Source organism: Anticarsia gemmatalis, chromosome 9 (assembly GCF_050436995.1).
Source record: "Anticarsia gemmatalis isolate Benzon Research Colony breed Stoneville strain chromosome 9, ilAntGemm2 primary, whole genome shotgun sequence".
NCBI classification, from domain to species: domain Eukaryota; kingdom Metazoa; phylum Arthropoda; class Insecta; order Lepidoptera; family Erebidae; genus Anticarsia; species Anticarsia gemmatalis.
In genome coordinates this window covers 6311625-6323291 of record NC_134753.1, presented here as the reverse complement: position 1 = coordinate 6323291, position 11667 = coordinate 6311625, and the positions used below count along the sequence as shown (strand labels likewise).

General features: G+C 33.5%; 2 protein-coding genes across 3 annotated transcripts; one reads left to right on the top strand and one right to left on the bottom strand.

Annotated features, from left to right (window-relative positions):
- The first annotated feature begins 1108 nt into the window (after positions 1-1108).
- On the top strand, positions 1109-7418 carry LOC142975322 (T-cell activation inhibitor, mitochondrial). 2 transcript variants are annotated; one of them, XM_076118098.1, is made up of 13 exons: positions 1109-1284; positions 1438-1558; positions 1726-1843; positions 1943-2078; positions 2548-2652; positions 2798-2915; positions 3392-3494; positions 3571-3662; positions 3790-3890; positions 4043-4189; positions 4503-4634; positions 4956-5100; positions 7025-7418. In XM_076118098.1, exons 1-13 carry the CDS (start codon positions 1262-1264, stop codon positions 7109-7111), a joined length of 1428 nt encoding a protein of 475 aa, XP_075974213.1. In that variant the 5' UTR covers positions 1109-1261; the 3' UTR covers positions 7112-7418. The 2 variants fall into 2 exon arrangements, with proteins under 2 accessions (XP_075974213.1, XP_075974214.1); XM_076118099.1 differs by lacking the exon at positions 1109-1284 and having other exon boundaries at positions 1538-1558; positions 1924-2078.
- cos (kinesin-like protein costa) lies at positions 7403-11634 on the bottom strand. The gene is made up of 6 exons (XM_076118097.1): positions 11106-11634; positions 8966-10902; positions 8664-8882; positions 8448-8584; positions 8072-8213; positions 7403-7867 (listed from the first exon to the last, which is right to left on the bottom strand). Exons 1-6 carry the CDS (start codon positions 11380-11382, stop codon positions 7748-7750), a joined length of 2832 nt encoding a protein of 943 aa, XP_075974212.1. The 5' UTR covers positions 11383-11634; the 3' UTR covers positions 7403-7747.
- Between the last annotated feature and the right edge of the window lie 33 nt (positions 11635-11667).

Genomic DNA, 11667 nt, shown 5'->3' with positions numbered 1-11667 from the left:
TTTCCGAAAAAATTATAGTACACTTTCATTATTTTGAATTTACCTTATTATGTAAGTAGTCATTAAAATCAACAATTTTGTTTCAGCATTAAACACAAAAGCAAACCTTTTTAAAATCCGATACAAAAAATGCGTAAAACAAACTAATTTCACTGTGTGAATGAGAAGTGTTGCAATTTTTTTTTGAACGGTAAATGCTATCGCAATGATTTTTGGTTATTTTATAAGAATATAAGTCTACCTATGTGGTTTTACTTTAATTTTATACCTAATTGTGATCAGGATTCGGTCGGAAACACGCACGATCGAAATATTTATATCAAATAAAACTAAAATTCGGGAAAATTCACTAACTTAAAATTATAGTATTTTACCGTACTATCCTTAGATGTGGATAGTATATAGTACAATGGGCGAAATTATAGTATAAATACTATAATTATAGTACAAAGTCCAACCCTGGCTATACCTAACACTAAAAATTCTTTAGTGTCATACAGTAGGTATAGTGACTTCACTTTGTCAGCAATTCACGCAAAAAAAATTGCGATTTACGATAGTAAGTCTGATTTTTCAATTTATGTTTTGACGATTTAAGGCGTTTAGAAGGGCCAGTGCTCACAATCATAGCCTTATGCTTTATCCTAATGCGACTTTTATTTTAAATAAGTAAGTGTTAATAAAATACGTCTACACAGAAAATTTTGCGAACTGTAACGGTGTCGTAGACTAGTTTTATTTGGAATCCCATTGCATTGTGTTATGTCGCCCATTATGGTCAGTAATATCTATACTAATATTATAAAGCTGATTGCACAATATACAGTACTGCACATTATAACTCACCGCTTATGGTTTATTTATTATGCAGTATTTTTATACTGTGCAATATTTATGGCGAATTTTATTAACAATCTAGGTGCACCTTAAGTTATCCTGAGACATTTACTTTTAATTATTTACCTATCATTCTAATTTATTTAAGGCGGTTACCCTCTAAAGCCCGAGAAGCCCTATTAACGAGATCCTTTGTTAAGTGAGATTATCGGAAATGTCAATCTAATTTCTGAACGGACCAAAGTACTTCAACTGTCAAAGCTGTCAATGTCACTGTCATAATTTTATAATTTAAACACAGAGTTCAGGGTCACCAAAAAATGTAGTGGTTAACAAAGAAAAAATCGATTTCCGGTTATTCAATACGCAAATACCGCTACCATAGAATAAATGTAATCCAAAAAACCAACCGTCAATCATCACAATGTATTGCAGAACAAAAATTAGGTTAGTAATGTAAAGCTATAAATTAGTATACTGTTAATTTTGTCGTTGTTTTTGTGCGTTGTTGTGCTGGTTTAAGAAGATAGAATAATAATTTATTTGAGTTTTAGGAGAGCTAGTTTACTGTAATTAAATAAAGATTGTTGTATATTACAGATGTGGTCCAGCAAGAGGTGTAATATGCAGGTTTCTAAGTGCAGCAGAAGTATCTACTGCGCTGCGTCCATTTTACTTCAGTGTACACCCAGATTTGTTTGGAAAATACCCTGAACAAAGAGTAAGAATTTTGCTGTTTATTCCATTACAATATAATATTAATTTATCTTAAATAAATAAAAAGCCATGAACTTATATCATTCTAGTTTGAATTATAAATTATGGATCAAGATTTGGCATTCACAAAGCATGGGTAATCAAAGTGATAACAATATTTTTTAATTTTAGAAAATTAATGAGAGCTCCCTACAACAACTAAGTGCACTATTAGAAGCGCAGCAGACTAGTAGAAAAATGGTAGTTCCACCGCTATCATTCTATCTGCGGCAAAAGGATATGCCTGAAGGTAACTTTCAAAGCCAATATACCAATAATAATATAATATTTCTCATTCAATTGTTTTCTCCAGCTTATTTCATCTATCAGAATAACATCACATTGACAGGTGAATTCAAGATGGTCAAGATACAGTTGAATGGCAGTAATGTGAGAGAGACTGTCGTCAAAGTCTTAAATGCCTGTGATATGTCAACAACTTATGTAGATAAGATACCCAAGAGTCCCAAAAAAACTGACTTTAGGTATGTACTCTGTTCTATGTTCACTTATATGATATCTTATCAATGGTATTCATACTTTTGTATAAATATTACTGTCACTACCAATATTATTCAATAGTTTGCTTTAATGCATACTGTGTTTGCAATGACTGCCCTTGTGTAGCACCTGGTAGTGTGTCTGTCTGCTGATCATCAGGTCTTAAGTTACTATATTTATATAAACTGGTATTGGTCTCTATTTTAAATTAGAACATTTCTCAGTCATTGCCTAGGGTTTCATAGTGTGCCCAGGAAATGGCAATAGGATCTCCCCCATTACATGGGACTCACATTGTTAATGGCAACCATGAGTGTTCTTTATACACCTCAACAGGCCTGATATTTTGTATGTATGTATAAAAATTGCACAGTGGACTAAATAATTGCGATGACACAAGAAGGATTCATAGAATGTATAAAGATATTTTTCATTTTAACATTAAATTTTCAGCAAAGCAGACTTCACAAAAGCTTATCGGGAATACAATGATGAATTTGAGAAAGCTGCCTACATGAAGAGGAAGGTTCAAGAAAAGAAAGCCAGTCATAATATTGTGTATGTTAGTTTTCTTTAATCTTTAAATTATGGACTGAATAAAATAGGCTGATTCAATCATTTGTCACTGCAAGACTTATCCTTGCATAAATTATATATTTCCTAATAAAAAAAGTTAATTTGAAATGCTATTTGGTTTTTTCAGGGAATGGGTGTTTGAAAACAGTAATGTGGCAAAGGAAAAATATGAATCAGCTAGAGCGACCAGAGACCAAGTGACTAGTTTAATAGACCAACTTTGCAAAAGTTATGGTATTAAAGAAGTTGGTAACCTATGCACATTGATACTTATCATTCATTGTCATCATCAGTTTGTATTTTATATTTAACTTATAGCCTGCCCTGACTGAAAACAATATTTTACGATAACCCTTTACAAATTTTACACATAATCCTTTCCCCTTTTGAAGCTTTATCCATTCAAAAAAGCTTCATCAAAAGCGGTTGCGCTGTTTTAAAGATATAAGCATACCTAGAGACAGAAAGCAACTCTGTTTTTAACTATGTTGTGCTTTGTTAATGTACACAGAACCTCAAAACTCATGTTTGAATAATCAATTATGATGTACATTGTATAGATCTACACTTGTCTAATTTACACCACTACTAATCAAGGCCTTATAAAAAATACACATTGTAATACAATACTATTGTTTACTTATATATTATAACATACCATTTTGGTTTAGTATTAACTGGAAACATGGCAAAAATTAAAACATACATTGTATGAATGCAGGTCAAATATGATGGAGGTTGGAATATAAGTCACATAAGAGGAGCACTTCAAAGTCTTGTTTCTTTGGCAACACAGCATTCTGGAATCATGGGTAATTTAGAAGGTTAGTAGTTAGTACTTTGGAAAATCATTTTTTCTTTATAAAGCCTCAAATAATAAATGGCATGTGTTATTTTCAGGCAGAACCATAGCACTGGGACAATTTACTGGCGTCAGTTTAGATGGAGATGTATTTTTAAACATAATTGACGTTAGAAATGAATGGTTATCAGTAAGTTGCCTGGTGTCTATTTCAAATTAAATACTGCTCTTGTTAGAGAGAGCAGGGTTTTAATAAGCAATACCTGGTCTATGGCAAATGGAGTAGAAACACTACTAATATTGGCTTATCTTTGCAGCTCATTAAAAAAGTCAGTCAAGAGGATAGTGCTTTAGTGATGATACCAAATTATGAAAAAGCTCTATCCGGTATTCTTAGAAATATACATATCTGTCGAAGGTAAGAAAATATTCTTGTTATACTACAATAATGACTCTCTATGTCTGTATATTTTATTCCTACCAAAGCTTATTGAAGTAAAATATAATTAGGAATCTACTGAGCCACATTATACCTTATTTATTTTTTATATTGTGTTTAAATAATTCCAGGAAGTTTATGCCGAAAGTATCAGCAACACAGTACTGTAATCATTTGAGGCAGTTGATCACTTCCATTGGAGACTTCTACGGAAAAGGGTATAAGTTCCCGCCATCTGTACCAGAATCTCTTAACAAATACGAAATAGTTGTTGAACCGTAAGTATCGTAAGCTAAGACCTAATTTTACGATTAAACATCATCAGTATCATTGTGCTGATTTCATATATTCCGGATGATTTAGTTAGTGTCAAGCAGCACTAGTGCACTTTCGTTCGTGAGCGTGGCTCAAAAGGCCTGTGCGGGAGCCGGCAGGGAGTAACAACTGCAATCACTCATATTGTACTGTGAAAAGTGAAAAATCACATTTATCGCATATCACATAATTTGCTATGTCAAAGACGCGTAGTCCTTTTAGTCCGTTCATAGTTCCAATAATTATGTAATACGATAATATAGTTTTATATTTCAGTGAGGCTGGCCCTTTAATGGTATCACCGACGGGTCAATTTATCACTCCATCGTCGTGCCCCGCGGAAGAACTCGTGGCGTTCATGGCTAAGAATCTTGACGTAGCTACAGAACTAATGACAGAATATAGCATGTAAGTACATACAACGTCATACCTTATCCACAACTCCTCTAGTAAATCAAATATTATAAAGCTGAAGAGTTTGTTTGTTTGTTTGTTTGATCGCGCGAATCTCAGAAACTACTGGTTCAAATTTAAAAAATATTTGTGTTGAATAGACCATTTATCGAGGAAGGCTTTAGGCTATATAACATTACGCTACGGCCATTAGGAGCGGAGTAGCAACGAAAAATGTCACATAAAAGAGGAAAATCATGACCCATTCTCTTTTAATGTGACGCTGTATGAAATATAATAAATAGCTAACGCGTTTTTCTTCTTTTTCTCGTACAGAAACAAACACGTCGAGAGAGCTCTTCATAAGGAAGTAAAAGAACGCTTCGGTCTTCTAGAGCTACAAAAGGATGATAGCATTACGCCAGGGTTAATGATATCCTGCTGTCAGAGACTACTTACTAGGAGTGAACAGTTGAATGTGGTATGTTACTACTTTGTTTAACTTTTTAAGTCTATCTCAATTATCTAGTCGACTAGAAATAAATTGCTTTTAATTTTATAGAATAAAAAGTCCGGGTCTCTGTCCGCGTTGTCTATGTTTACGTACGTTCTCGTTATCTATGTGAACTATTAATCTAGCGTTGAGACATAGACAGAAAGTTACTTTTGCAGTTATAATATCAGTACTTAGGAGCGCAAAAGTTTTGGGGCTCATAACCCTTCAACTGGCAACTAACCGGCTCCCGGTAATAGACAAAATACTCTATACTGGCAACCGACCGGGAGCCGGTGAGCAAGATACTACATATTATAAACATTGATTTAAATAGTACAACATACGTTTATCTCTTTTCCGCTAGTTCTAAGTCCGAAAGAATTAAAGCAAGACAGCACACAAACTATTCATTCAACGAACGAGCGCACTTGAAGGCCAATATAAATTGTTTAAAATTCGTTATCGCGCCGAGTGTGAAGTGTTTGTGCTGTGAGTGTTTTAAATAAAAAATAATCGTAGTTTACGCATATGTGCAGGAGAAACATGGAAGGGCAAGTAGTTTATAGTATATACCGTATATTTAACTACTCATAGAACATTAGTGACTACATTTCATCAAAATTCAGCGTATTTATTTTGCCAATACTAATGTTCGACATTTTGTATTGACGAATCATACCCATTTTAATAATAAAATTCAATTGTAAACTCTAGTGATATGTGATAAAACAGCAACGTTACTCTATAATCTCGCTATTTTAATTTAAAACAAGCCTAAATACGCTTTGATTTGTGTGTAATATGTTTTCAAAACAATCGAGTGCCCACCTTACCGGGAGCCGGTCGCTTGCCAGTATCGGTACGTTGCGTTAATATGGATGTGGCGCACGAATATTTTTAATGTTTTTATATTCAAAATATGTACGTATTTTATATAGTCTTTCATTAAACGTTTATTTTGCTGTTTTTTTTAGTTTGCATTTAATATACCGTCCATACCACTCATAACTAATACATAATTTGTGCAAAAAAATAATATATTGAAGTGGCGTATCCATACTATCATAGCATTATCCATTGTTGAAACTCACGATTTTGTTAAAATTTTGAAATAATATTTTTAATATTTTTCTTCTAGACTATATGTTTTTGTCGTATCAACATTTATAACAATTAATATATTTTATGATTATCATAACAGATTTTATTAAATGTAATCAGTTTTATTGTAATAACAGTTTCGCCAAACCCATGTCATTTCTTATTATTTGTCAAGAGGTTTGCAATTTTGCTTTTAGTTTTTATCTCGTGCACTCTGGGATCAAACAAAATTTACTAACGGTTTGATGATATGTTACATGCGATGTAATTTAAGCTATTAAGTCATATAAGTGCCTAATATTTTCAAAAAAAAATTCTAAACTCGACGCTTTATTTCTGCGTGCGCTCAACTTTGCACCTCTTGTGATAGATATTTATTCAACAAATATAATATAATTTTGTATGGAACCTTATACTTTATTCGTGTTAATTGTAATAAAGGTATATTAAACTGTATATAAAATATATTTGTATCACTGAAACGCCTTGTATTTATTATACATAAGGCTATTTCAACAAAATTTGGGTAAATATATAAGTTAGTTACATTTGACTATCTTTAATTATTTATTAGTTGCTATAAATTCGAAGAAAACCAATTGATCAGTTAGGAAATTTAAAGAAGATTACAAAAATGTATAGTTTTATATCATTTAATATACAAAATCGTACGTATTTTTCGATTTTCGGCAACTACTCAAAACAGCCGTTAATTTTTAAATGACCCTTGCCAGTTTACGCAAATATTAAAAAATGGCCGCTGCCAGTTGAAGGGATAATAAAACTAATTATATTTATTTTGTTTCAGAAACTTCGTGGGAACATATTATACATAACCCATTATTACTCTGTTTTATCAGAAGGCGTATTATGTATACCTTGGAATTTTAAATGATGAGGCTTAGGTAGTTAATTGAATGCCATAGATAATTTTATAATTTGTACATAGTATAAAAATATTTTAGAAAACGTTTACACGAAGTGTTAACTAATTGTTTATTCCATATGCAACCTTGTTATGTACTGCGTGTAAACATTTACTTTGATAGATGCCATTTTCTATTGATATTCTCAACAGACTAGCTATTTTGCATGGATATATTGTTTTCCACTAAATATTATGAACTGTCAAATGATCTAAACATTAGGACCATTAGTTATAGTTAAGCAAGAGAAAACAATCAAATATCGATAAATAAGATTTATTAAACATTATTTAAGTCATAGCAATCTTCTCATCTAATCTCATCTGCTTAGTTCCAAACAAAATATCACGAAACTATCAATCTATTACATTTATATACACTAATTAAGTCTTTATTGGCAAAATATTTACAATACATTGTGATCGATTAACGATAAAAAATATTTACATGAAACATTAAAAATGTGATGAAGCAACAGTAGAATAAAACTACTATAAAATCTAATACTAAGTCATATTGAGTAGTTCGAATAACAGCATTAAGTATTTCATAAAAACTAGTATGAAGATAGAATTGAATACTGACAATAAAATAATAAGCAAATATCAGTGTTTTTTATTCTGTTGCACTATAATGAGCTTGTTCTTTTCCTTCGTTACTTTTGCGACCGGTAGATTTGTGGCTGGCATCAGCTGTCGCAAGTTTTGACTAGGTATAACAGGCGGCTGAAAACACAAATTAAAATTGATCAGACACTAAATAACATACAGCAATAACAGTGAGTGCAACTACGGTCCTTTTACACGGTCATATGAGCTAAAAAAATGGTAGTAAACGATGCTATCATAGGGCATTCCATAATAATGATGAAAGTACGGATATATCTATTTTACATTGTGACGGTTGTGTAATTTTTCTATTCAACATACCTGAGGGCACCTGGCGAGTTGCTTCATACGATCGACTAATCTCATGGCATCATCTGACGTTTCCGAGTCGGTGGTCATGCCTAAAGATAGCGCCCTCTCTGGATTGCCGCCGTCCAAACATCGATGTATTGATTGGAAATGTCTGTAAAATAAGGATTAAGATATTAAAATGTCTTGGCAGCTGCTTATTAAGATATCCTGTTCGATGCGTGACCAGTGACCAGGCAGGTAGGTATGTGTGTTTTATACACCTCTGCCTAGCTTTTCTTAAAAGAGGACTTAATAAATGAAATTAAATAGAAACAGGACTGATTATAAAAGTCGAGTATATAGTTATAATTGACACTAGTAATAATGGTATTACAAGATAAAGTACCTGGAATGTGCATGTGGTTTGACTCGTTGTGCGTGTCTCCAAGCAGCGGCAGCGCGTGCTCTCCACGCCGCTGTCTCCTCGCTAGCGGCCGCTACGCCCGCCTCGAGTGCTGCACAAGCCCCTCGTAAATCTACCACCTATAAAACAAGAAAAAAAATCAGACCCATTTAAAACCACATTACTAGTGATTAAATAAATAATGCTTGTAAATCTAACCTTTTGAAAATATCTGTAAAGTAAAGTCTTCATTTCATCATGAGATAACTTGTCAAGCCGCGCCATCAACATCTGCTCGCCCCTACTCCTCGAGTCCTTGTTGTCTTGGGAATCAGACAGTGACGCTGAGGGAGATTTACCACAAATCAAATTGTTCTTGTATTCTATTGCAGTATCTATTGCTTCAATGGCTTCTTCACATTCAAGCAACTTTCGTTCCTGGAAACAGATTAATTTAGTTATAAATTTTGTAAGTAAATAAAGAACATACAGAAATATAGACATAACATTAAGATATTTACCTCAGAATCTGATAGAGATTTGTATATTTTTCTCTTGTGTCCCAAGCTACATCTCTGTTCATGCAGACATTCTCTCGTTTTCCGTAAGTTTTTGATCTCCTTTCTCAACATCAATTCCTTTTCTTTGGACATTTCCAAATTCTCCAAGTCATTAGTCTTTTCTTTCAAAATACTGTCTAGTTGTGTAATCCTATGAGTAAAATGTTTTAATGAATTTGTCTTCCTATCTTTTACATCTATGGATGTATCAGACAATTCATCTAGTTTCAGTTTATCCTTAACAAGTTCTACATCTAAAGTATTTTTCCGTTTTTCGTCTTTTTTAATCTGTCTTTTTATTTGTTCAATTTGTTTTTTGTATGTCTTGAGATTAGTTTCATGTCTTTTAATTTCTCTCATAGTATCTTGGTCAATCAAACTATTTTCTAGTTTGTCAGAGTAAGTCTTATTGTGAATATGGCACATGGATTTAGACAGATCACTTATCAGTCTCTCTTTGGCAATGCAAAGATTTATCAGTTCCTTGAGCTGTGTCTGGCTGCTGCTAATTTCCTTAGACAACTTTCTAGCCAATATTTGTTTTTGGGTGTACTTTTCCTTTGTCATTTTGTACTTTTTACATATCTCTTCAGTCTTTGGTGAGTCAATCATTTTAAGAAGTTCCCTTTCAATAAGCTTTGGTTCTGGGTCAACATCTTTTTTGTGAGATTCAATAAGTATTTTTTGAGATTCAGGAGAGATTGCCTTTGCTGCCACTTTTCGGAGTAATTCTAACTCAGCCCCTGACAGACTTTCACCAGGTTGTATAGTTCTTCTCCTGCCTGAATTAGACTGTGATGTCATGACAGGTAGGGACTGTGAACCACTTAACTCTGATATTGTAATATCATCAGAGTCAACATGATTCAAATATTCCTCACATCTGTCAGCAAATAGTTGGTCATTTTTCTCTCTAAAGTATTCCATAAATTTCTCCAGTTTATCTTGAAACACAGTGTCTGAATGAGTGTCTTCCTCTGAGTCTGAGTCAACATCAGACTCACTTGGTTCACTTGGTTCTGTGTCCTCTGCTATTCTTGGTAGGCCTTGCTTTGTGTTTGCATCTTTGTTGTCTACACTGGCATCACCATTCAAACATTCATCACACTCAGCTTTTAAAAATAGCCATTCACTGACTTGGTTAATATCAGCTTCTGATAATGATTTTGACTGTAGAATTTTATTGAAAAGTCCTTCTGCATTGGAAACTAATTTGATCCACTGTGCTGTAGCAAATTGTAGATTGAAATTGTTGTCTCCATGAGGCATCACAGACTTTTCAGAGTAAACAGGAGTATTATTATCAGCAAATAAGTTGACAGTCACAAAATTTTTGATTCCTCTACAGCACAAACATAAATTGAGAGTTTTCAAAGTGTCCTGATAGTCTTCTGGTTCAGTACTAATACATCCAATCACCCAGGTGAAAGCTCTGCCACCAAATGAGTCCCGTAACATAGCAGTGAGGATGCACTGGTCATAATTAATTTGCTTTGGTGGGTTGCCAGCTAATAGTTCTTTGATAATATTTTCTAAAGCAAATAGCCCTGGTTCTGGGTAAGCAGCCAGATCACAGAAACTTGCAGTAGACATTCTATGGTTTAGAACACCATTAGTACTGACCCACTTCTGTTCCACACTGACAGTGAACACAGTGTGATTATTTCCCTGACACCTTTGTCTCCAGCCAAGTTGCAAGTACTGGAATGCCTCCTCTACATTGCAACACCTCACAAGACCAGCTCCAAGCACATCAAATATATTGTTATTCACAACTTGCATCCATGTTATGTGCAGAATAAATTCTCTTTCTGGCATTTGATTCAGCTTGTGAAATATTTCAGATAGAAATCGGGGTACAATTCCTTGATCACATTCACTGTGTATGCACTCAAAACCTAAAACAAGTTAATTAAATTATTAAGAAATTAAGATTTTTTTTTAATTTTCTGAATTTTTATAAACTTCACAACTCCTATAAAACACCTACGAGCTTGTCCTTTAAGCACAGTGTCTAAGTTGGAATGTATATCATAATGAAATCATAACAGTTGAAAATAGTTCAGTAAGCAATCACTACAGAAAAATAAATATTATTTACCTGGTCCAAACAAAGTGTAAGTCTTTCCTGTCTTTGCTTGCCCAAACACAACCACTGAAGTATCACATCCATCTAAAAAGCAGTTGATCTGCGGTATCATGAAGGAATTAAAGAGGTGTGCTTGTGTACAGTCCACTGGCAGTGCTCTGTTTACATGAAATGTTTGACCACTCTCAGTAATCACTATCTGTGTCACGGGGTTACTGAATATACATTGTGATGAATCCGCCAGACTCGGTGGTTTCAGCCTAACGGCTATTTGCACTGGGATATCCATTTTATCGTGTTTTTTCTTTCACCCAGACACAAGTGCTAGAGCGTAACTCCGCGATCAATATTATACACGATAATTACAATTACATTATCAGTATTGTTGAACGCACATAAATAGTCAAATACACAACTTCAGATTAACTAATGCAATCTTTATTTAACCATCAACAACACGCAGATTTTAAATGTATAGTCGTTTACAAATAGATAGATTTACAAAAACATCAACTTTCTTCAAAGCAAGACACCATGCCAGATCAGTGTTGCTAGAATTGATTAATGTTTTTTT

Excerpts from the sequence above, each read along its gene's own strand:
- cos (XM_076118097.1), bottom strand. The coding sequence starts at position 11,382 with ATGGATATCCCAGTGCAAATAGCCGTTAGGCTGAAACCACCGAGTCTG. Across the intron at positions 8,883-8,965 it reads AATCTCTATCAGATTCTGAG|GAACGAAAGTTGCTTGAATG; the intron begins GTAAATATCTTA and ends ATCTGTTTCCAG. Across the intron at positions 8,585-8,663 it reads TTTACAGATATTTTCAAAAG|GTGGTAGATTTACGAGGGGC; the intron begins GTTAGATTTACA and ends CTTGTTTTATAG.
- LOC142975322 (XM_076118098.1), top strand. The coding sequence starts at position 1,262 with ATGTATTGCAGAACAAAAATTAG. Across the intron at positions 4,190-4,502 it reads TACGAAATAGTTGTTGAACC|TGAGGCTGGCCCTTTAATGG; the intron begins GTAAGTATCGTA and ends TTTATATTTCAG. Across the intron at positions 4,635-4,955 it reads CTAATGACAGAATATAGCAT|AAACAAACACGTCGAGAGAG; the intron begins GTAAGTACATAC and ends TTTCTCGTACAG.